This window comes from Anneissia japonica, unplaced genomic scaffold (assembly GCF_011630105.1).
Source record: "Anneissia japonica isolate Jap-2015-1 unplaced genomic scaffold, ASM1163010v1 scaffold16607_len328336_cov185, whole genome shotgun sequence".
NCBI classification, from domain to species: Eukaryota; Metazoa; Echinodermata; class Crinoidea; order Comatulida; family Comatulidae; genus Anneissia; species Anneissia japonica.
In genome coordinates, this window is record NW_022703093.1 from 5768 (window position 1) to 33172 (window position 27405).

General features: G+C 34.1%; 2 protein-coding genes across 3 annotated transcripts in view; both read right to left on the reverse strand.

The window, feature by feature from the left end:
* The window catches only part of LOC117104299 (multidrug resistance-associated protein 5-like), a 20254-nt gene extending 5611 nt beyond the window's left edge, over positions 1-14643 (reverse strand). The window contains exons 1-11 of one of the 2 annotated variants that reach the window (XM_033245086.1): positions 14491-14643; positions 12265-12409; positions 7051-7195; positions 6710-6940; positions 5771-5944; positions 4429-4576; positions 3798-3946; positions 2953-3060; positions 2262-2519; positions 1532-1801; positions 896-1099 (exon numbers count right to left, since the gene is read on the reverse strand). In XM_033245086.1, the coding sequence (XP_033100977.1) occupies positions 896-1099; positions 1532-1801; positions 2262-2519; positions 2953-3060; positions 3798-3946; positions 4429-4576; positions 5771-5944; positions 6710-6940; positions 7051-7195; positions 12265-12409; positions 14491-14515 (1857 nt within the window). In that variant the 5' untranslated portion in view covers positions 14516-14643. Of the gene's footprint in view, positions 1-895; positions 1100-1531; positions 1802-2261; positions 2520-2952; positions 3061-3797; positions 3947-4428; positions 4577-5770; positions 5945-6709; positions 6941-7050; positions 7214-12264; positions 12410-14490 lie in introns of both variants that reach the window. The other variant, XM_033245085.1, reaches the window with a different exon arrangement.
* A 2680-nt stretch (positions 14644-17323) lies between these two features.
* LOC117104311 (nuclease EXOG, mitochondrial-like) lies at positions 17324-23112 on the reverse strand. The gene is made up of 5 exons (XM_033245103.1): positions 22872-23112; positions 21948-22109; positions 21204-21343; positions 20614-20805; positions 17324-18676 (listed from the first exon to the last, which is right to left on the reverse strand). The coding sequence occupies exons 1-5, from the start codon at positions 23023-23025 to the stop codon at positions 18239-18241; spliced, it is 1086 nt and encodes a 361-aa protein (XP_033100994.1). The 5' UTR covers positions 23026-23112; the 3' UTR covers positions 17324-18238.
* Between the last annotated feature and the right edge of the window lie 4293 nt (positions 23113-27405).

Sequence of the window (27405 nt, forward strand, 5' to 3'; positions counted from 1 at the left end):
CGTAATGTATTGTTAAGAGTGTTTTAGGCACGAATTACTATAATGAAGTTATATACGCGAAATCTATTTTCATTACTTGCCATGAGTATGCTGCCCGTCTTAATCATCATCATCATTGTTGTCGTCATCATTACAGGAGCAAGTATCACCATAAATATTATCGTCCTCAATATGTTATTTGCTTATAATCATAATGAATAAATCATTATCATTATCACACAAAGCCATCATTATCCTCATCACCTTCATCAGTGGCGGATCCAGGAATACGAAATAGAGGCCCAGAGAATGTTTTGTAGATAGAAGGTCCACACCACCTCAACCCCAGGGTTTGGACCCCTTGAATCCGCATATGGTCATTATGTTTGAGTCCTCCTCATCCATTATTATTATTATTTTATTTATTTTATTTTATTCCTTTCAGCCAGAACCACAAAAAGCAATCAAAAAAGAAAGAGGAGGGCAGAGGATTGTTATCATCATCGTCACTTCTGTCGTCATTACCAGACCCACCACCATCATTAATACTAATATTTTATAACCATAATAATAAGGATCATTATTATAATCTCATCATCATCATCATTATCACCATCATCATTACCACCACCATCATCATAATCGCCATAAATGTTGCCATGATCATTTTCATCCTCCTCCTCATTATTATCCTGATCATTAACGTTATCATTCATCGTCACTATCATTGTCACCCTCCTCCTCCTCATCATCATCATCGTTGTTGTCGTCATCATCATCATCATTATTATAATCATCAATACTATAACCATCATGTCCACCACCATGATTAGCAGTAGCATCACCACCACCATAACCGACGACGACGTAGTCATGACAGCAATATCAAATAATACAACATAAAAAAGTGGCTCACTTGTAGATGATGAGTGACGAAGATGACTGTTTTGTCTTTCATCAACTCTCGTATACAACGGTGAAAGATGTGCTTTCCGACATGGGCATCAACAGCGCTTAGTGGGTCATCTAAAAGAAAGATATCTCCACCAGAATATAGCGCCCTCGCAAGGTTTACTCGCTGTTTCTGACCGCCACTAAGATTTATACCCCTTTCACCAATCTACATTATCAAACGTTTAGAAAATTATTTTCAATTAAATACTATTTTTATATCAGATTGGCTTGTGTACGAATCGCATCAATAGCAGATAATTTGTAGGCCAATAGGTTACACAACCGCAATATAATATTCAAAAAGTTTTGAAATAGTGCGTATCAGTTTCAAAAATAAAATTATATATTTATATATAAATCATCAAAGAAAGGTAAATACAATGTTCGAATAAAGGACATATGGTACACCGTGTAGCATAGCTCTCAACGAATACTGTCCTATAAATATATAAATAAATACATTGTGCAATAAAAAAAATGTTGTATTTCAAACTTTTATTGCAAGTGATAAATATATCCACTTATAAGGAAGCAATATTACTATCTTTGTATGTGATGCTTTAAAGATAAAATTGCCGGAATTTGGTGTCTCTCTCACCTCTGTATTGTCACCCTGTTCAAGAACCGCTAAGTCTTCTGTCAGACTGCACGCTTCAATGATTTCAGCATACCTGACTGGATCAAAGTCTTCGTTAAATATGATATTTTCTCGAACTGTTGCATTCATGATCCAGGCTTGCTGTGGTACATACGAGAAACGCCCGGCGACAGCCACGCGACCACTGACCATAGGCAACTGTCCTAAGAGGGCGTTTAAGAAAGAAGTCTTCCCGCTTCCTATTGCCCCGCATATTCCAACCAGTGAAGACTGCAAGTTGATAAAAACAATACACAGAAGTGCAAATACTATAGTAAGAAGGATTTGGCAAAACATTACGTTAAAATATTTCACAGAGCAGTCACTTTTTTTAAAACAGAAAATATTAATTTATTCGTTTGTAGTCATATTTTTATTTTATTATTTTCCTCATTGTCTAGTTCCTGTCTTCATCCTGCGATATTTTAGAAACATTGCGTTCTTCAAAAGTTTTGTAGTTGTTTGAGCTGTGAAAAATCTTACGTTTATGCACAAGGGTCGTAGATATTATATGCCAAACAGTGAGCTTAATCACTTTTCTAATAAGAAATTCCCCCTCACAAGACAAACATATGTATATCTAGTAACAGTACACAAGATGCTCTAGAACCATGGGATCGGAAGGATGGCATCTAACCACTAAGCTATTCAACTCCACTGCTGGTGTCTGACTACAAAAAACTTTACCTACCTTTGGGATTTCGATATTCATATCACAGAGTACCAGTTTATCCGAATGCTGATTTCTACTATTCAACATACTTTCCTCGTTCACATCTGGTGACACAACTGAGTCCGCCACAGCGTCGATATGGCCATACCCAATAACATTGGACCCATCTAATTCTGACATCCTCCATGAAAACGAGGCATTTGAAACTTCAACTGCATTTTCGGATTTCTGTGGAACTTCGTAGGTAAACGGTTGGTCCTGAATTTGTAATATTTTCTAAAGAAATACATTAAAACATACAATAATATCATTGGCAATGGTTCATGTAACCTAAAATTGATATTTAGATGTAGACTTATCATATTTCGATAAGAAATAGTAGGCTAATCTTTCTCACTTTCAGGAAGGACCAAAGGAAAATTATTATTGATAAAGTCATACCGTAATTAATGTATTTCGTTTGTGGTGCATTGTAGGCCTTACCTATAGGCCTATCATCATCTTCATCGTCATTATATCATCGTCATTATCATCACCAAAATCGGCTTCATCATCATCATCCTCATCATGTCCATCAACATCGATCATCTTCATGATTTATGTCATCATCGTTTGCCATCATCACTATTTTACCAATATCTTATTCTCGTCATCATCATCACTTGTCACCATCACAATCATCTATTATTTTCATAATAACTAACAATACCTGTATTCGCTTAATCGCCACCAGTGCCTCCACGGTGGGTTTCAGTACTATCGGCAGACTGTGAACAATGTTTGCAAGAGTTGTGAAGCAGACCAGTAATCCAAACAACTGCAGAGTTGTAGAACATCAAAATTATCCATAAGTTTTTTTCGACAATTTAGATCTACGTTATATGTAATCTATAGCCCTCAAGATCTGACCTAATCAAGCCCAATATGGCGTCCTGATTCCGATTTATGTTAAATCGAGAAGGGGCAGCAAAGGCGCCAGCAATTGGCCGACACGGGGTCCGACAGGTCCGACGGAGGTGGCCAAACCAAGGGGCTGACGAACCCTCGGTCGACGACCTGGAATAAAAATTAATCCCTGGTAGGGAGTTTTTATGGCTTAGTATGGTTCGAAATGTGCTTTTATGACACAATATTAGGGATTGGCAATCAAAATAACGTTATTTTGATTGGCAAATTATTACTGTTTTTTTATCCGACGACCTACTCTAGTGTCTTACGACAGGGAGTCGTCTGGCGCTACCAATGGGGAGGAGGTAATTTTGAATATAAAGTCATACATGCTTTAATTAATGCCAACATTGGTTTGATAATGTTTGACTTTTGAAAGCCTTACGTTACGTGAGGCATTCAGAAACATGAGACTACGGAGAAAGTTACGGTATGTCACGATAAATAAAACCATACACACAAATTTTAAGAACGTTTGCAGATGTTATAGTTAAGTTATGTCAGAAAGTGAGTTAAGACAACGCATTAAAGATTACGCTATAAATACGTAAATGTAGCTGTACAAAAATAAGTATTGAACACCAAACTGCATCTTATTAAGCTTACCTCAGGCACTGAAATTTCACGTCCTGTAAACACTATGGTAAGCATTATCGTAACCATAGCCGACGGATTGGCAGCATAAACAAAAGTCAAAGTTAACCCATGGAGGAAATTAACTTTCTCTAACTGATTCAGCTCTCGTTTGCGAATTTCTGAAAAAAAAAAAACATGTTTATAAGTGGAAGTTTCATTATTGTAGTCTAGTCAGGAATTACCAACCGGACGTCGATTAATGTTTTATCTCTTTATTTGCCATTTTTTCATTCCAATTCAATTTTACAGCGTGGCCTTAACTCCTTTATGTGTACGTTACATTGAATATTTTTATTTATTTTAGATTTTTTGGAATGACTTTGCCTACTAGGTCTACACCAATTTAAATGCGACAATAATTATGGTATGGTATAGTAAAATCATTTGGTAAAGCGCCTTTTCCAGTGGATCATTATGTCTCCCCTTACCCTAATAGCAGATGGTGAACTCTAAAAACAGCATAATTATACAGAAAACTCTAATTTTGGAAAAACATAATACAGCTAACGTTATGAAAACGTTACAGCAAACAAAAACATCACAGCATGAACAGGATTTGCATTTATAGCATACACATAACACCGTATTTTTATAAAATTACCTTTAATCTTTGCCGCAAATGACTTTTCCCAAACGTACATTTTGATGAGTTTAGCGTAAGTCAAAATCTCGTTCATTATCTTCACACGTTCAGCAGAAATTTTGGAATATTTACTTCGTTGTTTCGTTAGTATTTTAGCAGCAATGCTCTTTATGAAGACAAGTAAATAACAGAAATTAAAAATCATGATTTGATTCATTATAAATAGTTAGGAGTGATGTTTTGCCCAGGGACGGATCCAGAATTTTCAAACGGGGGGGGGGGGGGGGTGCACAAAGGGTTGCACAATAGTTTCAGAATAGGTAAGTGAGTAGAAAATAACATGATTTGCATTGAAATTTTTAAAGTGTAGTGGCAAAACGAGGTGAGGGGCACTGTTGCCCTACCTGACGTGTTCTGAATGCTCAGTACGTTTCCAAATACTTGCAAAAAAATCTATAAAGTGATTTGGGTGAGAATGAAACCCACGACCTCCAGATAACTACCCTGGTGTCTCACCACTAGACCACCGAGCTTGCGCTCCGTGACTAGTGTTGAATCCGATCACACAATAGGAGAGGGTATTGCAATGCTATTCGATGGGAAAAAATCATCATTCCTTTTAAATCCCCTGACGCAAACACCATCAGAATATAAATAGAGAGGACAAATTGCTTAGATTTCAAAAATGACAATAGCTGATAGGCCTAATTTCATAAAGTTGTCAAAATAAAATTGTAAAAAAAAAATGTGTTTCCTTCTTATCAATGTTACTATTAAGTAATACGGTACTAATTATTGAAAGAAGACATAAGAATAAATATAACAATTAAAAAAATAATATAATAAATAAATAAAATTGACCTAAATCTTAAACTCCATCATTAGTGCTAATATGAGTTCCATAGTGTGTCAGTTGTATGATACTGAATATCTGCGATAGGCCTACACCAGGTACTGAAAAGAACTGGAGAGTTGAGAAAATCTCGATTGATTTATTCGTATTCTAGAGAGTAATCTAATATCAGTTATTTGTAAAACTATTCATAAGGTACAGCAATTAGGCATATTCACTTTAGGTTATTCGCATGCCAAATTTCAAACAATATTTAGGTTAAGGTTTAGCATAAGTACTAACAGAAGACCATTGTTACTAGAATAGTGCAGATTTTATTTCCTTCAGTGATACATCAACTTAAGGCTCAACATTCGAAATATTTTTGCATTATGCATAGGCCTATTATACAAGTAAAATTATCAATAAAGTATTTTTATTATTGTATCATTTATGACATATCATTGTGTCTATAGTTTTTACAGCAAAACAGAATCACAATGGTGGTTTTTAGTCGCCGAAACCTACCTGAGAAATAATCACCGTGAGCAGGGCTAGGACGCCCCCAAGTGCCGTAACACCAATAAGACGTATGATGAATGTTAGCACTGCAAGCAAAACAAGCATTGTTCGACAGATCACGTGACAATTCAAGACCGCATCATATATTCTAGCACCATCGTTCGTTAGAATATTCACGACCTATGTAGAAAATTTAATGAATAACAATATATAATTACATATTCCAGCTTATATAATTCCGATTTGGCGTTGTCCTTAAGTTTGATGTTTTCAGTCAAATAAATTTCCGACTAGACAATAGCAGGTATCTGAATTTACGTGTATATTATAATAAAGTATTGTACGATGGTGGACCAGTAGCAAAAATAGAAATAATAAAAAAGTAAGTATATGATAGAGATTACACTTAATCTTAAAAATATATAAATAAATGCTGTAAAATTATATAAATAAATGTTTAAATGTTTTTAAAGAAGAGGAATCTGCAAGGGTGAGCAAAAAAAAAATAGGTGCTCCTGCTGTCTATGCAGCGCTTGGGGTTATGCTTCTCAACCTTGAGGTTGGGGGTTCAATCCCTTGCTGGGCATTTCGCCTGTGTTCATAGGCAAGGCACTCTGAGAAGCCTTAACCAACTAGACCATTGAGGCTTTGTTGGGAATTGAAGCACCCAATTCCTTCACACTCATGCGCATGCGTATTAGACAGCACTAGTAATTGATACATGGCAACAAACAGAGATCAATATGTTACGCCCTCTTATCTGAAATTTACGACAAGACGAGATCTTTTATAAGTAAATAATGATACAAATAGAGACAAACTCTGAATATAATATTGATAATAATAATAAACAATAATAATAATATTAATAATTATATAAACATAATAACAATATTAATAATTATATAAATATAATAATGTAATGTGATATAATACAATTCTTACCTCTCCAACTGAAACAACTGTTGACTTCATCTTGGAAATATGTTTGTAGAACAAAATAAGAATCGCAGTCCGAAGACGCACCGCAACTTTTGAATTTGCATATAGCACGTTATTAAGAACAAATACACGTATTACTACAACTGCAACGAGTAGGAACGTGAGCATGAGACCTTTGTGAACATCCCAATCCTGTTTTTCGACATATTTCAGTGTCTCACAAATGACCATGACCTGTAACATGAACGATCATCAATAACAATTATTTTTTTTTAATTTACGAATTTTTTAATTTCGTTCTAAATATAGACAATATTACATTAGATATGTAATGAGTTTCTTACCCCACCAATTCGACCAACTATTTCAGCAAAAGTTGACAAAATACAACTAAAAATGAACTGTCGACGAATAAAGAGAAAACATGCATGGAGGAAAGAAGCGCCCTCAACCTGTTGAAAACATGCTTGTTTCCATAAGGTTTCCAGCCTAGGAAAAAAAAACATACTGTAAAGGAATATTATATTTGTTAGGCAGTTTGATATGTTCTAACGTGATATTATCGCCATCCTGAGCTTTATGTGATTGGCTATTGTGTGGCGCGTACTACTGACGCGCCTGTTGAACATGGTTGCACCATGTGTATCACGCACTGGGACTTTTGTTTTTTTTAAATCGATGAAAAATCAATTATGATATGACCTGTTTGTTTTTCTGCTAATTCAAGCTATGCAAATGGTCTGCCATCATAGAGCATTGACTTTCATTCACACACACGGCGTAAGACTGGCGTGGCTTACGCCAGGCGTAAGCTAATCCACGGTTTAAAATTCCAAAGTGTTCACACAAACGGCGTTCGTTAAACTAGCAGTAATATAGGCCTATGTGGAGTGGAATAGTTTTCAGTTTTAAATAATGTACGTGTTAACAGTAGAAAATTAACAGTGCATCATGAAAACTTTTAAATCTGTGAATTGTTCGAAGTGAACTTATATGATTATTGTATTTTAAATAAACAATTTTACTTTTGATTTTTCAGCTAGCATTGTTGATGGTGCATGTTTTAATAGACAGTCTAAATGGTTAAAATATCTTACAAAACACAATCAATAAATCATATACATTATAACTAAGTAAAATGCAATAGAAAAGGAACCCCTTTTACCATTTCATTTATAGAGAGCACAAAAAAAAGACCAAAGTAGCTAATATATTGCAATCGTGATTGGTCAATCTCTTGAAATGAGGTCAAATCATTCAAGCATCACTGGCGTTAGCTCAGTGGCGTTAGCTAATCTGGGGTCTGCAGGTAGCGTTAATAACGCCAAGGACGTGGCGTAGTGAGTGGCTTTAACAACGCCACTGCCTCTGTCTCTTATACACATCTAGATGTGTATAAGAGACAGCATCTCTAACTCATATTTATATGTTTGGCATTCCAACGCCGCAAGTTAATAGTAATTAGTCAAACATGTTGGGTAAAAAGCGGTCCTTGAGCTAGATGAGTTCCTCCTGACACACGCTAGTGCTGCAACTGTTGGTCGATTAATCTATTGATGAATGATTGATTGCAGCGTTATTTCTTTATTTTGATTGATTAATTTATTGATTGCTGGTTTGTCTACAGACAGAATGATTGATAGTATGTGTTCGTTGCGTATGCGTCTATTACTAAACTTTTACATCTTGTCTAAATAAAAGTTTACTACTGTACATTGAATATATGATGCCATATTCCTGCAGTTTTATCACTGAAATAATAAAGTGTAAGGATTGTGATCTTTCAATTATTTTCTCTCATAAATTGGAATCAATTCACCTCACCCCTTCTGAAAGTAAAGCAGTAGCAGTATAAAAACATATATATATATATATATATATATATATATATTTTAAAAGGCAAATGGGAAAAACCCATAAAACAGCAGACGGCCACATAATGCAAAACTATTTAAAATTAAAACGGAACGGTAGAGAAAATCCGATCAGAGTGACAAAATAAACTAAGCATCCACTGGAAGGAATCCCAATATCTGCAGACGGATCCGTTGCGGCCTTCCATGCCTCATCAGTGCAGCTAGGGTATTTTTAACTACTTGTCATTTGGGGCCATTTTTAATGGGGCCATTTTTACCGGGGCTATTTTTACCGGGGACATTTTTTCCGGGGACATTTTTTCCTGGGCCATTTTTTCCAGGGCCATTCTTACCTACATTCTCTGGCGGGATTCGCACATGCCAACTTTCTCTATATCAAGGCGACTGTCATACCCAATAAACCACGGAGTACATACGCACAGATTAACCCCAGACACTTTCTGAATTATACGCTCACACACAGTAAAGCTACGGTTAGGTTCAATTTCAAGTTCAAAGGAACATTTATTTTTCAAAAATAATAATAATGCATATATAAAATAATAAATAACCAGCCAAGTTTGAAGGGGGCGAAACCCATAAAGCGGAGCTTGTGTAGGGCTGCCCTGAAATAAACATACAGAAAAACCAAAGCCAAAACAGAACAGGACAGGACAACAGGGGACAGGACAGGACAACAGGAGTCAAAACAGACAACAGGAGACAACACGAGGATGCTCAGAAATGCAATTTTTTTTTCTTTTATAATTTTGGGACAAAAACAAAATGTAACGAGTTGGTAATAGAGATCGAGAATGGGTAAAAGGAGAAAATTATGATGAGATGTTTTTTCAGTCTTGAACATAAGTTTTTTTTAGAGTAGGAATTACTCATAGCCGTCGGAAGCATTTTGCAAGTGGTCCGGCCATTATAGTTACGTGGGCGGGGCTTAACAATTTGGTTGTTAAACTGCAGACCCGCTACCCATATCTACGGATACAGGTTTTTAAATTTAGTGGGGGTCTGATAATATATCCACGACAGCCCACACTTGTTTGGCATCTCTGAATGCTAGAAAATAGATACTGACAACCTACTGAGCCGCTATCCCTCCCCTCAAGAGACAGTCACAAGATTTAAAGTTAGCATGGATGTAGAAGCCTTTACCCCTCTCCATCATGTACATTGGTAGAACACAAGATTTAAAGTTAGTGGAACACGATTGGGGTTGATGTGAGCAAAATTTGAAAATATGGCTTCTAAACAGTGGCGTAAACGCGTAACTATGTTTCCAGGGACTCTGGTTCGAGAATACAATCGGGGCTTTTGCATATAAATTGGCCGAGTCTGATTAGGCTAACCAAGCTTTATTCAGTCAACAAAATTACTCCTTAATGAAGTAATCCATAGTAAAACCACTCCTGCCGAACACCATCCCTATATTTCTGAGTCTAAAATTCGGGGACAGAAAAAATGTTAATAATAAAGTGAATTATTTGTAATTTATTACTATTTTACTGAAGTAACTCATAGTACTCTGTCGCATACCATCCTGGTATTTCTGAGTTCTGGTTGCGGGGCTATAATACTAATGTATTATTATACAGATACAAATATAGCTATTTTATTATCATAAAAATACGTAGTGCAATATATACTGTATATAATATCGTACTTTTACAAAATTAACCTATATTAAAATATTTGCTCCAACCGGACAATCCCAGTTCTGAATCGCCGCCGGGGGGAAAAGTGGGGGGGGGGTGAGCCTGTGTGGGTAATGTTTCCCATAGAAAGATTTTGAGAGTATGACCTTGGGCATCCTCTTACCAGTATAACTCAAGAAAACTTTAGGTACTATATTCAAAAAAGAGATAATAAAGGCATATTTATGCCCTGTAGGCCTAATAAGAGTGGGTTCAAAAAGATATCTTGGCACGAAGGTAGTTGCATGACTCAAGATAATGATCAAATCACAATACGTGACCTATTTTTAAATCATGGGAATAAGAAAAATGATAAATAGTTCAAAATTCAATTTCTTATGAGTTTCCATTACATAAATAGATGAATTGTATTCCTCCATGAATACGTAAAAAGTGCAACAAACATAAATACATCATATTATACAATAAATAACAATGACGTATGATGAAATATTAATATTACGCTATAGATGACTTGGGTTGCTTATTCCTCCATGAATAAGTAAAGTGCAACAAATCCGAATAACAAAAAATAACAATGACTATAGGCCTATTTACACAAAGTGCAGGTATGGTGAAATATTAAAAATATGCAAATATGTGATATAAATACACAGTTTGCAATATGCTATGCATTATATTAGGAAATATGCCTACAAATTAATGAATACGGTTTTAATTATTTACACTTTGGCGTACTTGCCAAATTTGCATTAATGAATTATTGACATGACGCTCTAGATCGTACTAAGTTTCTAGTAGCACCACTCACTGAACAGCCGGTATACCGTACCTTACGCCACAGTCTCTGGTGCCAATTGGCTGCTACCCCTCAAGAGGCAGACACAACACTTAACGTTCGTTGGGATATTGAATTCATACCTACCCCAGCCCAAACATGGTGAACAATTTTTGAAAATATGGCATGTCTAGACGCTCAGGAAAAGAAGCTGGCAACCTGCAAAGCAGCTAACCCACATTCAACACCCATCATGCAGGGGCAGATCCAGGATTTAAAGCTACTGCAAGTGGACTACTGTAGATACCATACTCACCCCAAAACATGTTATAAATAGTTAATTGCTATATTGATACCTCTAGAGATTTTCAAAATCGATCTTAATTACTAGAATTAAGGATTGTCAATAAAGTTAAAATTATAGGCAATACAAAAACAAGCGAATGGTGGATTTTGTTTGAATATACAACATTAAAATGACGTGAACAATAATACTAAATTCATATAGGTATCAGTGTATAATTATTTTTAAAAAATAATAGAATTGAAAAAAAGTGGTCCGGCTAAAGCCAGTGCGGTTCCGACGGCCCTGGAATTATAAATGGAATGAGGGAAATTGTTCCATAGCTTAGGACCAGTATATTGAATATTGTGCTGGAAAGAAGTGGTTCTATGAAAGAGAATATGATGATTTGAAGAGCGTGTAAAATGACTATGATAATAATAATTAAAATTAAGTAATGATTTAAATTGAGAGGGGAGAGTGAAATTTACTCATGATAAAATAAAAGCGCATTGCTGAAGATGATTGATGTCATGATTTTTTAGAAGACCAAGGGAGGAAAATAAATGATCGGTGTGGGCTCGCGGGGGTATTCCAGCCCGCCCCACCTCTAAATCTTCCCCTGCCATCCATCATGCGATGGTTCTGAGGAACCAAAGGCCATGAGTTCGAATCGCGTAATTGTATTTTGTTAATTTTTTTAAAGACATTTTAATATGGTAGAAATTATTTAATCTAATTATTTAAAAAAATTCTCTTTTATTATGAGGCTGTCTCTTATACACATCTAGATGTGTATAAGAGACAGGATCCGATGCCCTGTCTCTTATACACATCTAGATGTGTATAAGAGACAGTATATATATACTTCAGGTCGTTATAATAGTGAAAATGAAAAAAAAATCTTCTGATAAATGTTTATGATATGTGTGAGACCAGCACACCTTTAACTTAGATCTTCAATTAAGTTTTACCTAGATGCGTCCTTACGGGCATAGTCCTTTCCCAGTGAGTATTCTTCTAAGTCCTGATTGCTCAATGTTTTCTTCCTTGCCTTCTGTAACAGATTCGTCATCTTGCTTAGCATGGGAAATATGCAGCGACGATTACCCATTGTATCTAGAATAATAAATACATACAAAAATACAAAATATATATGCATGGTGTTTTGCCTAATCGTACTACGAATCCAACCCTGCCCCCTGTGACAGTCTGAACGGATCTTTATTAAAAACGATCAGTTGCACGCGCGTCGTGACGTTGCATTCTTCGTAGAATTGCGTTAACCAACGACCGTCGGGCGCAGTGAGTGCCCGGCATAACCCCACACTAACGTTTCAAAACACTTGTAAAACAAAATTCGTGTGGGAATTAAAAGACCAAAAAAACCTATCTGGTATTCAACTAGACCACAGTGCTTATACGTAGTGGTTGTGTTTGCAGTCGATCTCAAGTATCACTGCATTAAATGACTTATCGAGAAATATTCCATTCAATTAACAATTACATTAACATCAATGAAATTCACTCAATTATTTACAATTCATTCAGTTATAAATTCTAGCTAATATGTCGGAACAATTAAATGAAAAGTACCAGCGATTTGCTATTGAATTATTAATACTGTATCTTGCTGTGGTTCTTATAATTATAGCGATTCTTTATGATAGACTTTTAAATATAACATTAAGAATCTCCTCCGTAAGTCATTGTCTCAGAATTTGTCATTTAACTTTTAACTAAGTGTCAAAGTGACGTTTTTAATTAATGTACGTTTATGTAGGCCTATTGACATATGCTCCAATCGATAATTTCATTTGGTAGGGTACCGTATATTGTGATGTTCAAATCAGTAGTTGTACCAAAGAGAACGGCTACATCTCCCATCCTCCCCATCCCTCATCGAGGAAAATAGCGACATTTTGTTCTGGTTAAAAATGCTATTGTCAGAGTTGAAAATATATATTTCACTACTTTTAATCTATTCAACAACAGAGATAAATACATTCCGATAATTTAGTTAATAAGAAGAATCAATATTAGGATAAACTATTAGAAGGCATACTTGTTTCAAGAGATCAAAACTTGTTTTAAGTTTTAACCGCACGGGCTTTTTAAATGTTTGTTATTAAATACTTTCTTACTCTAAAGTTTTTCCGGTGTATATCATTTTTACCAATTTATAGATTTCTAAAACTTTTTATTACAAAGTTTTTACACTTTTATTTCTTGTACATTTGTCTCAATTTTAGCGACATTCACATATCATAAACATGGCTCTCTCTATGTCTTTAATTTAATAAAAGAAAATTACTCATGTTAACTGATGGAAATGGACTAAAAATTACGAGTACTTATAATATCAATATTATTATAATAGTTGTTAGCGTTAACGAATAGCATCATACAATTATTGGGTGGGCCTACCGTAGTTTCACCAACAGTGACTTCTAGTACCTAACGGAGTATGCCGACATAGGCCTACAGCTCATTGAGATTTGATCAATTTATATAGGCCCTATGTCTAGTAGGTCTATAGTATTGTTACTATTGTGAGCGAATGTTTTGTTTATTGCAGGGAACAGTTAAATTTAACAGTAATTTAACTGTTCACTGGTTTATTGTGATATCTGATTGCGTCCCGTATAGGCCTATATATTGATATAGAAATCGGCAGATATTAGGCCTATTTTCCTGAACTTAATCGAAGCGTCGGGACATTCTCAACCAACAACAGTTCTTTTCAGAACTATCTACGTAACGTACCGCAAGCATTAATAATAGAAGTATAAGCTTGTAGAAATTGTCCACCAACATTTCAAAAACATAATCAGTTCACGATGATGCTTTTCCGGGCTGACATTTTAAATTGCCACTTAATTGGTGGTTGGAAAATATCATAGTACCTATAGGGTTCTATTTTCGAAGCCGACTTTAACCGCGGAGATCCACATGTCTTCATTAGTTTTAGGTTACTGTAGGTTATTTTAAATTGGTTTTAATTTAAGAATTCTACAATCAATAGCTCCACATACATTTACATAATTTTTGAATTATAATAGGACTAAGTAAAAAAATCTAATGAAAACAGGCCACCTTTAGATCATGGAAGAATCATAATAGGAGGAGCGTAATAATAACTATCATTATAAATATAAGCCTACTGGGTTATCCAAATAATAAACTATAAGGAGACCTACCTCGTGCGTATCGGCCACGATTCATTAAATTATATAAATGAAGATGAGATTCGATCAATGAGGAATTTATATATCTCCTTGATGTGACTAGATTTCAGCCTACCTGGTTATCTGTACACGTTTCATTCATAGGCCTAAATGAAAATGAAATTTGATGTTATTCGACTGTAGACTCCAGCCTACCCGGTCATTTGTGCTGTATGATTGTGTTTTGAATGAAAGTACAGGTATGCGTTCTTGTTTGTACATCTATACTCATGAGGTTTCAAATACAATTGCATATACATACATGTTAAGTCCCATTTACACTAGACACGCTTACGATACGACAATACATCATCGCGTAGCTTGTATTCTTCAACCATGGACCTATTATTAAGACCTTATTAATAGGTCCATGCTTCAACACTGCGCGCATCTATATCGTGTCGTTGTCGTGTCGTAATCGTGTCTAGTGTAAATGGGGCTTTAAAGATGTGTACATAATGATCTGTCCAACTCATATCAATAAAAAGATAACCAATAACATAGATGTTCTTTCTTTTCTTTTCTCCTTTATTCAAAGTTTTAGAGCGTATTCAGTTAAGTCCCTAATCATGTTAGCAGTCATCATACAGTAGATATTAAGATGGCTTGGTCATGCGTATCGCTCAATACATGAAGGACGGTTAAAAAAGACATCATGGAGAACTTACTTCTGCCAGTATTATTCCAATTCATGGGAAATCAAAAGCACAGGGAGGAATGTTTTGAGTTAAGGTAAAGTATTTTGATAATCAGTGGATCGAGACATTGAACAGAAGAAAAAAAAGGAAGCAAATCAACACCAATATAATGGACAACATCATGATGGATAGGCCTATGTGTGTGTGAAGTTTCATTAAGTATACAAATCCAGAACAAGGTTAATTAGCTATTAAAGAAAATGTCTTTAACTACCTGTTTAATTAAATAAATAAATAAACGTCGAGATATTCTCAACCAACAACAGTTCTTTCAGAACTATATACGTGGTGTAGGCCCCTACATACCGGAAGCATTATTACATAATTATTACTTCGCCATGCAAACCTTCAAACAATATCTTCTCATTTTTCCTAATTTGACAGATTAAATTTGAGAGTTTATTTGTATTCATCAACAATATTTTATTCTTACACCTCCCAAAAAATAGAAGTCAGAAATCAACCCGTTTTGTCTATAAAATTTAGTTTCATCTATTGGAACACAATGCCCTGCCAGTTTTTGATTTATGTAGGCCTAATTTTAATTCATCTACGACATTCCTGAACTAAAAAAAAACAATCTTATCAGCAGGGGTTGCCACTAAATTTTAAAATTTCAAGGCATATATTGCAATTAGCGCTTTCACTTATCTATTCAGAATATATTGAGGAGCTCATCCGCCTTTTGTTCTATTTTTTTTCTTTTATTCCTGCTGGGTGACCATCCACAATTCCACTCAAAAGCCGTAAATTGGGTTGCCAGTTAGTGGGTTTTTCTAGATCCATCTTGGGAATTTTCAATTTTACTAGTGACCACATTGAACATTAGTCATACGGGTTATTATATTCGTGTACCTGTTGTATTGTTTGGAAAATGATGACTATTGCAGTTGTTCATAAACTATTGCGTTATCCCATCTTGGTATTCTTTATAAATTATTTTTATTGATAGACTAACTTGAAATTAGAAGTCTGTTATCTTTTACCTCAATGCACACATTGTACAGTATTAAAATGTCAATAGTCTACAAACGTTTGTTTTTCCATGTTCTTTTCACTATCTGACGTGACGTGCTATCGAAACTCGCATGTTCCAATCATCCAATTATAACAAGTTTTGTTTGGTTGCATTTTTTTTTCTTTTTTTCTTTTTTTTTTTGTAGAATAGTTATCAGTGAATATAAAAAGTATGCAACATTTCTTTTTCATGTGCAAGGGGATAACCAGGAATTTCAGGGGCGGATCCAGAAATTCCAAAAAGGGGGGGGGGGGGGGGCCGAAAGTGGGGCGGATTGAGACAACACTGTCGTAGGGGGTCCGGGGGCATGCCCCCGCGAAATTTTTGTGTTCTAGACGCCCGAACATGACATTTGAGGCATTCTTGGCCATCATTTTTTCCTTTTTCTCTCTTTTTTTTCTTTTTTTTTTCTTTTTTTACCTCCCAAAGAGGGGGGGGGGGTTCAAACTCGGGAGTGAGGTGCTTCCCTGCTGTAGTTTTAATGTGACGAGGGTCAATGCAAGACCCGTGGCTATGAAGGACACGTCAGGAGGTTGCAGAACTTTTGTTTCGAACCTTGTTTTTGTGGCCAGTTCACCCACCCTGAAAGAAAGCGCGAAAAAGTTTCCTATTTTAATGAAGGTTGCCAAAATTTTGGTAACAAGGTAAAACACGCCTTATTCGGTTAGTGTCAAGAATTAAAGTGACCATGTGCTGGCCAAAAGGTTGCGAATGATAATTTCTTATTAATTTAATTACGTTGTCACAACTTAGCTGTACACAGGGCTATCTATGCACACGAATCGTCCCTGTGCGTTCACACCAGCGAATTTATCTTGTCTCCAAATTTACCTCTAGTACCTGGACGCCACAAGCATTCGTTGACAATTGGGGGCGTCTGTCTATATTGACGTGCTCGCTACCCATCGTAATGATGATAATAATACTGTAGTAATAGTGATAGTTATACTGTAATTGTTGATATTAATGATATTGATGATGTTGATCGTGGATCCACTTGGTCTAAGCGAAGTACAATAATGGAATTGCGAACAAAAAATCCAGATCCAGTGATAATTGAGAATATTTAGAATTGCAGATAGAAAACAGATTGTCTTGAATCAAATTTTATTAAAGTAAGACTGATACAACATGGGAAGCCTATCAGAAATTCAAATAAAACATTCAATAGCTATTTTATTATAATCAAATAAGCTATCTTCGATGCAATCAGCAAGGTTCTCTTGTTCGGCCGACCAATCAGCAACGCCCAAAGCTGTCAACGATAGCGCGTAGCGATTTTATGGAAACCGGGCCTTAGCTTTCACTTTCAGACTTCTTGATAATAAAAATCCTTTAAATTGATTACCAGCCAAGTTCAATACAAAAAATATAAAATTAGTATTAAATATTATATACGTCATCATGTACCCCATGAAACAATAATAATCCGACTAGTCTATAAGTGTTCTTATTGGCCCCAACTGTTCATTTGTTTATAAATATATATCTAATGAGAACAAAATTGTAACAGCAATGGTGCAGTGTTCTCCCCTGGAAGCATCATGGTACCATGATGCCTGGGACTTTACCCATGATGCTTGACAGTTGGCCATGATGCTTGGAACATCTTCCATGATCCTTTTATCAGGGAACAGTTAAATTATTTAACTGTTCCCTGCTTTTAAATAATCTTTTAAAGTGCAATTTAGGACATTTCAATGCCTCCCAATTATTAAAAATACCTTGTGTCAATCCCAACAATGGTGGAATTAAATCCATTAATTTACTGTTAGATTGTTCACATTTAAGAGAGAGGGGGTTGATGCTCAGGCACCATGAAAACCCCTTGGTTACGGTGCTGAACAGGCCACATGAATTAGCCCTATTTCTCAATTAAAACATTACACTTTTCCCATTTCTCCCTTTTCTGTATGTGGTTAAGTTTTCTCTAAATTATTTCTCTTTTTCTTAGCAACAATGTTATTTATAATCATCATAGCACCACGCCTGTAATCTGCATGATTTAACCTTTTTTACTTTCTTGATTCATTAGTTCTTCTTTTTTCTTTGCATATAAATCATGATCAATCTTCTCTGGGCTGATTCTTTTCTTCTCCATTTCTTTCCAGACTTTTTCAAGTTGAGAGAAATCTGAAGCCCTTTGGAGCTTCTTACGTATAACAAACTGTTGCATATCTTTAGCAGACATTAATTTGCACGTATCAATACTACATAAGTTTTCTGTTTGGCTCAAATCTAATGTTGGTAGGAATGTGAATCCAGTCTTTTTTTCTAGATCTTCAAGTGGAACTTGATATTCAGTGAGATTTGCATGATCACTGGAGATTGGTTGATTGGGAACAATGAAAGCACCAACACCTACAAGTTTGCTTGACGTATTTTCAACAGTAACAATCTTGTACAAATGAGTTGGAACAGCGACCTGGTGAGCACCAACCACCTTTAATGTGATACATAAAAATATAATTTAATAAAAAGAAATTAATTATTATTAAATTATATTTTTATGTATCACATTAAAAATATAATTTAATAAAAAGAAACTAATTAAATAATTAGCAAATATAGCAATTAGATCTACGAATTCAAAATAAATATTTTTATTAATTTAATTAATTTATTTAATAATAATATTGTAAATATGATGACAATTAATGTCGAAATATTGAATCCCTACACGATAGCGTGCATTTCAATACTTGGAGTATGTTTTATACTTTCTTATCTGAGATTAATCAGTGGACCTTTCGGTAAAGAACCTCTGAAACAGAAACTAAAAATTATGATTTCTCTTTCTTCTTCTTTATTGTATACGCAAAAAAACAAACAAATGGTATACAATAGGAGCCAAGAAATAGACAAGTCTAATCGAGCTTGGCCCCTTTCTTAACTATCCCCCTCAGCCCCAATAAATAAAATAGAATAAAATAAATATATAAATAAAATAATGAAAATAAATAAATAGACATCAATCTTCATACTCGGAATAAAGTAATTTTTTCAGTTTTGAAACAAATACATTCCTCGAGGTAGTCTCTCTTAACTTAACAGGTATTGTATTCCAGAGTTTAGCACCCATATAAGAAATTCTAAATTTACCTAAATTAGTTCGGCATTTTGATATGGCTAAATTATATTCGTAATTAAACCTTGTTGCATAACTATGACAAATATTTTCAAAATAATCAGATAAACTATGTGGTAATCTGTTATTAAATAAATCTGATATAAAATTCAAAATATATAATTTATGAAGCTTAAATACGTCTAAAATGTTAAGTTTTTTAAATAAAGGTAGAGAATGAGCCCTAAATTTAGAAAAAGTAATACATCTGGCACAAATTTTTTGAGTGAGTAATAAAGGTTTTAAATGCGATTCGTAGGTGCTGCCCCATACCTCAATACCAAAAATCAAGTTGGGTAAAATAAAAGAATTGTAAAGCATAACCAATGTTTCCTCAGGGACACAATGCCGTAACTTAAATAAAAAACCAGCTCTCTTTTTTATTTTATTGTTTAAATCAGATATATGTTCTTTGAAACTAAGGTATTTATCGAGTTTAACGCCAACAAAATAAACAGATTTACATTCAGAAATTAAGCTTGTATTAATCCTAATGGAGCCGAACGTTGTAATAACTTTATTTTTTGACTGAAAGATTATATAATTAGTTTTATCGGCATTTATTGTTAATTTATTGGAGTTGCACCACTCAATGATCTTTTTTGAGATCTAATATATTCCCGGAAAATGATTTAAATAAGTTTGTATCGTCAGCAAACAACCTGAAATCAAAAAAATTTGAAGAGCTTGGTAAATCATTTATATAAATTAAAAAACATAACTACTCCCAGTACTGATCCCTGAGGAACACCACAATGTATATGTAATTTATTTGAGACACACCCACCAGAGGAAACAAACTGAAACCTGTTGCTGAGATAATCAGGTTTTGTATTAGATATACTACACACTAATTTACTTATCTTACAGTATTAGTTCTTTCTGTGTTATTGTTCTTTATTTGTTTTTCTATGACCAGTTTCCATATAAGTTTATGCAATGTTGACACTTGTTGTTTCTTTGTTTAAAACAATCGAAAAGAATACTCTGTATCACTTCTGTATTTATGAAAATCAATCTACTTAACATAAATTCAAGAGTTGTACTTCAACAAAAGTCGTGGCCTACAAATTGATTTTTTTCACTTATATTTTAAAATTATAAAACATAAATAATTAATTATTAACTAATGAATCTTATATACTAATTAAATCTTAATATTTAATTACATTGAAGAACAAAATCATTTAACATATCCCATGGTAACACATCGAGAAAATTAAGACATTAAAATTTAAATTAAAAGAACAAACCTCATATTTCATGAATAATTTTCCATCTTCCTTAAGGCTGGGAACAAACAATGGTCCACTAATGATACGAACATCATCAAAGCGTTGGGTAAGATCTCTACAGTAGATTTCAAAACGATTCCAGAAATCTCGATTATTATCAATGTCTTGGGGAACAATATTGGAGAACAAGAATGTATCATTCATTGCAACCTGGGAAGGGAAAAATACAATAATTACAAATATCAAAAATGAGTTTATTACAAGTGTGGTGAAATTCAATATTAAGAAAATGAAAAGTGGCAAAACTGGCTAAAAATAACACAATTGAAAAATTGGTATAATAAAAATGGTAACACACATTACATACAAGAATGTCAGAGAAAGTAATTACTAGTAATCATCAGAAAAACAACTTTAATTGAAAATTATTGACTTTAAATTGATCTAAAAATGGCAAGCCATTTATTGTACAGGGCAGGAACAAATTTTTAAGGCGGCTTTTAAAGACAAAATTTTGCTTAAGGTGCCACTAACAATCACCAAATTTGTGTTTATGGTAACACCTCTAATGTTAAAATGAATAGTAGGAACCTACTTATATATCATACCTGACTATATTTGCTATCAGAAGCAGGTGCCATGTGACCCCTTGACCAGCCACTGTTTTTGTAGTCACTGTTTGATGATCTAAATAACTCAGGGATATTTGTATCCTCTTTGAAATGTGAATGTTTACGTACAGCAGAGCCTGAGGAAAAGCAGACAAGATATTTATTAATGCATTGCAAATGCAAGGATGTGGTAAGGAATGCTAAAATTGCTCAATTGGCTTCAAAATAGATGTTATATCTATTTTAAACAACTTTAGTATTTCATATAAATAATACTTGAAAGTTCAGTATACATAAATATTATTTTAAACAATGTAATAAATATTTTCTTTTATAAAAGCAAATGGCACCAACCAAAGAATGTTGGTAGTTACTATATCCATTTAAAAAATGTAGATATACAATCTCCCTGGGATGGTATCGTTTGATATCAATAGTATGTCAAGGCTCTGTACATTTCTATTGTAATTTGTGATTATTGTTTTGAAATTTTTTGTATATATTGCATATTTAAAATATATTTTTATGTTTGAAAACAAGTATTTAAATAATATAAAAACTAATGATTCAATTAAATTAATTAGAATGAACTTCTGATAAATAATTGAACTGTATGCTAAATTGTTCTTATTGATAATTGAATGGAATGTAACTTTTTTTCTAGACACCTATTGATGAATTGCTATTAAATTATATTTTTGTAGTTAGGTAGAATATAAGGCTCAGTTCATATGGTTTCACCATTCAGATGGTCAACTGTTATGTGCTCAGCCACCCAGTTAGGAATTCTCTTCTCTTGATCAAATCCTATCACATGATTTATATAAAAGCGCACATCCTGTCCTCTGTCTGGTGCCCCATATTTAAGAATTGATGCTCCTCGTAACTCTTTCTGTTTATCAACTAGCAAAAAATAAAAATAATAATAATGGTTAAAGACAAATAAAAAGATGGAGCTATTATAAGATGGTTCTAGATGCCACTAATGTATGCCTCCATTTATTATTTCTATTATTCAACCATACCCTACAAAGATGTGGATCCCCACCCTTGCCATGTAATTTCTTCCCCAGGAAGATTCCCTACATCCCTCTGTCTTGAGGATCGTATTTCATATTCCTGTATGTGTAATTTCGAACCATCATGTTGAATCCCTGTTAATTAGAATTCTCAAATTGTGATCACTTTTAATAGTAAAGTGATGCTATCTTAAGTGAACTTAAGTGTATGTGAAATTCCCACAATGACTCCCAGGAAATTACTCACGTCCTTTCTTGGTTGCCTAATTTGTGTATTTTCTTGTAGGAAATTATTATATAATACTAATACTACTCTAGGCCTAGGCCCTAGCCCTAGTAATTTTAAAGATAGGCCTAGGCCAGTGAGCGCCTATTTACCTGTATGATGAGTAGGCCTAGGCCTAGACAGGCCCTTTTTATAGTAGTACTAATAGTAGTAGTACTAAGTAGTAGGCTAGAGAAAGAGTCGTGCCTTGGCTTGGTCATAATATAGGTTTGAGCGCTTAGGGGCTAGGAGAATGATGCGACATGATGATGACGGAAGCCTAAACTAGCAGCAACATAACACTAGGCTTATGCATGGAGTTATAATTATTTTGAAACTCCGAGCACTATGTATGGGGGTGGGGGGGGGGGCTAGCCCTACCTTCTGTTTTCGTATCACATCTTTTGATTGTGTCGGTATATGAATCATCTTTGTTTTTTTGCTGAACCAAACCCACAAATCCAATTAAAATAAAAGATGACGTTGCACCAAAAACTAAGTTCTTCCGAATAAAGCTGCAACAACCCCGAAACATACCGTTGTGTCCACTGATCTCTACTATTAGAGATCAGTGGTTGGTAGACTTGCCCCAAGTCTCTAATTACAGCAAAGATACTAGAAATACAAGATAGAGTTCTCCACACAAAAAAAGTGTTCCACCGTGTTCCACCGAAATGCATGGTGGGAATACGAAAAATGGGACGCCCCCTACAGCTGGATCTAAAAAAACTTGTGCCAAACTTTCGTTACCAAGTCGTCGCGTATTTTATTATCAATTCTTAACAAAGATACTAGATATAATAAACAAACTGGAAAGACACCCAGACAGTGACATCGGTGAATACATAACCTCCTTGGTTTTCTAGTATCTTTGATTATAGGTTTTCCTAGTATCAGTTAATTTTGGAGAGCGCCACTAGCGACGGTATATATCGAGAAACTTTTATGCGAATTAGAGACTTGTAAAAGAGTGAGTCAAATCGATTGCAGATCGCTGGCCGTGACAAGCATGACGTAATTTTTAGGATGCCGTATTTGGCAATAGAGTGAATGTTATGACGGAAGGTCAACCAATCAAACGGTTCTCGTTTTGGTGCCACGAATGTAGAGAGGAGTCAGGAAGTTGGGACATAGCTCCGTGCAGGTGCGTGGACTATCGTGGTTTTATTTTAGTGGAGGAAAAAAAACACCAACCGAAACGCCAAAAAAGCTGTATTCCAGAGAATTTTTTGTTCTGCGCACAATATCGAGTGCGTGGAAAAGCTGCAGTCTAGAAAGTGGTTGTATTGCGAACCGTCTTGGTTCACGCGAGGCTCAGTATTTTAAAGACTACAGTAGAACCAAGGTAGAACATAAATGTCCACCACAATAGGCCTAGGCCGACGGAAAAGATGTCATGCTGTACCTGCAACACAAAATTGAAGACAAAGGATACCTGGATAAGCTACGGGAGTGGTCGAGGGTACGTTTACGTATTTTTAAAAACAAGTGAATGTCACCAAAAAGAGGAGCAGCCCGTCTGTATTCCCAAGAGCAAAGATAAATTTGATTAGCGCGGTAGGCGAAACATGAACTAACCACCTAGGCCTACTGCTGGTGTAGTGGACGGGACGATCCTGGCCTAGTATGACTCGTCTCTAGATAAAATGATGATGGTACCAACGAGGCCGAAACTAATGTAAAGGTGCGTCAGTCTTAATTAAAATACTTATTAGAATTCTGTGTTTATCTTTCATTTATTGTTAAGATAATATAGTGAAACAAAGTAAGATAAAATGTAAACCATAAAACTACTTTTTAGGAAGGCTATGGTTTGTTTAAAGCAAATCAATTTAGTTAGGAAAGTATCAGATATCATTTTTTTTAGTAATTTTAAAAATGGACCTTAATTTAAAAATCAAATAAATAGCCCCCATCACTCCTTTTGTCTGACTCTTGCGAGTGATTGTGAATGCACTTGCTATTGTAAATTGCTTAATAATTAATTGTACTTATTCTTCAGTTTTCAATCAGTTGATGGAATTTATATTTTCCCAGATATTCACAAAAAGTCGCAGCCCTATTTCTATCTGGAGGTACACTAATTTTAACCATAGCCTATTGGCTAACATATATTTAATTGCTATTAATAATTCAAATTTTCACTATGAGACTGAATGAAATTTGTTGACACTTTACAGGGATCTCTATGACATTAAAAATTTATCAATACTATAATATATAATCATAAAATAATGATAAGGTCTATGTTAAATGTGCCATGGTTATGGAAAGTGGTCATGCCTATATGAAAATTTGGCTAGGACATAGTTTGACAAACTATTCATAGTTAAATAAATATATATATATATATAATTTGTAATTATAAAATGCCTATTGTTTTTATTTTACAGGTTTATCTCATATAGTTTTATCATATACAGTACTGATGTTGCTGAAATTGTTGATGATGATGTGATTAAAATTGATATTGTTGTTTAGATCTATTTAATTGTTTTGCAGGAATGGATATTCTGTGAATAGTCCAGCCGGATTATCCCCACTGCCACTTCCATCAATTAACAGAGGATATAATACCACAGCCCTTTTACTTAATTCGATGCTGAGTTATGAATCTTGAGACACTTAGCATCTGATGGAGAAGCACAAACGCCTGTAAACCAAACCCAATGCATTTCGATATTAATTGTACTGAAGTATACTTATGATAATGAAGAGTTAAATACAGTATAATCCTTCCTGTATTCTTTTGCATTGACCCTTAAATTGACTAGTAATTAATATTGTAAATTATTTGTTAATTAGTGAAAACTATTTTTTGTCCTGAAGCAGTTAAATATATATGGTAAAACACTAAAAGATCAACAAATAAAGTTTGATATCTGAAATCACTGTGGTTTAGATCTTTTTTTTAGTTTTGTACCATGACAGTTACAATGTATTTTAATCCAAATACATGCAACTAAATCGTTTTTTCATTACCTGCAATGTAGCCTCTTTATTTTTACAAATTAAACAGAATGATTAATTTATTGAAAAATAAATCTGATAGCTATGGAGATCAGAACAATTCAGTGTAACTTAGAAATAATACAAGAAAAAAAAATTGATACTAAAGGGTGAAATATGTGTTGATGAATTTAAGATTAAAATATAAATGTATTGCAAAACAAATGGATGTTATGAAATTAAATAAATTAGGCCTCCTTGTTGGCCAACATACTGTACAATGTAACAATAATCTTTCTCATTAAACATTTTAAATCTCGGAAATACAGCTTATGCAAAAGATGCGAATAATTGTCCATAGATACGATGATATTCACCCATTCGTACGTAGCAAATTGAGGTTCCTAAATCTTAGCCAGTTTGAAAAAATAAATATTTATATTATTATTAATGTTATATTAACTACAACAATTACATTACTGTATGTTAAATCTAATACGTAGGCCTATTTCCAATCGATGTCTGCCAACCCGACGTGAATAGGGCCTACTGGGTGCAGGTCAACTCGGCCACAAGTCAACTCGGCCACAAGTCAACTCGGCCACAAGTCAACTCGGCCACAAATCAACTCGGCCACAAAAAGTTCAGCTACAGCCAACTCGGCCACAAGTCAACTCAGCCACAAGTCAGCTCGGCCACAAATCAACTCGGCCACAAGTCAACTCGGCCACAAGTTATTTAATGTAAATCGTAGTTTTTGCATCCTTTTTCTTCAATATATGATTGAAATAAAGTACACAGTATGTTTTAGTAAAACAGACCACCACACTACCAAAAGAGATTTGAATGCTATTGTCTATGAATTAAAAAGAGTTATTTATTAATGTGTTCGTCTTCTGTTTACTCACAACATTCTACTTCAACAATAATATTAAACAACAATAAAATAGTAATATTTACATTAATAATACTAATTAGCCATTATGACGATAATAAAGGTGATAATAACAACAACAACATTAATAGTAATATTTATTTTAACAAATAGTAATAATACTAGAATGGTAATAATAACGATATTTAAATATCAATTTTAATAACTAATTAGTGATAATAACGATATTGAAGGTGATAATAGCAATAATACAACAATAATAAATTAAAGATAATGTTTATTTTTATAATAATAGTAATACTAATTAGTAATAATACTAATAATGATACTTATAATACTAGGCCTACTTAGTAATAATAGGGTAATAATATCGATAATAAAGGTGACAACAACAATAATATTAATAATAATAATAATATGAGAAAAATACTAATAAAACGCCAATAACAACAACTTTTTAAATTACTATTAAAATTATAATACTAAGACTAATAAATAATAATAGGCCTAATAATATGAATAATAATAATAAAAAATCGAAAATTATTTATTATTTATATGGTACTGTAATAATAATACTATCATCAAAAATTTGAACAATATATAATGTTAATGCTAAGACTAATAATTAATATTAAAACTAACGGCAATAAAAACAACAATAATAACAGCAATAATAATAATTAGTACAATGTAGTACCAGTAAATGACTTGTGGCCGAGTTGACTGTAGCCAAACTTTTTGTGGCCGAGTTGACTTGTGGCCGAGTTAACTTGTGGCCGAGTTGACTTGTGGCCGAGTTGGATCGAATTCATTGTGCTCTCTAGGCTAGGCCTAAACCTGAATGTGCTGAACCCGGCGAGAAAACATGAGTTTGGCTGTATCATATCGATATAGGCCTATCGATAATAATACTGTATTTATTAACTGGCGTGAAGTTGGTTACTTTCTATGTGGCACACTTCTGTAAAGATGCGTATACTATAAATATTACCTCCATACATGGTTGGACCATGGTTGGACGAATTGGTGAAGCATTATTAGCATGTTTAATTTATGCCGCCGTAATTA

What these genes read in the sequence shown, in the direction of transcription:
- LOC117104311 (XM_033245103.1), bottom strand. Translation starts at nt 23,025, where the DNA reads ATGTTTCGGGGTTGTTGCAGCTTTATTCGGAAGAACTTAGTTTTTGGT. An exon ending in AACAGTTGACCATCTGAATG is followed by an intron (nt 21,344 to 21,947) that starts GTGAAACCATAT and finishes GCTTTTCCTCAG; the next exon opens with GCTCTGCTGTACGTAAACAT. An exon ending in CTGATAGCAAATATAGTCAG is followed by an intron (nt 20,806 to 21,203) that starts GTATGATATATA and finishes TTCCCTTCCCAG; the next exon opens with GTTGCAATGAATGATACATT.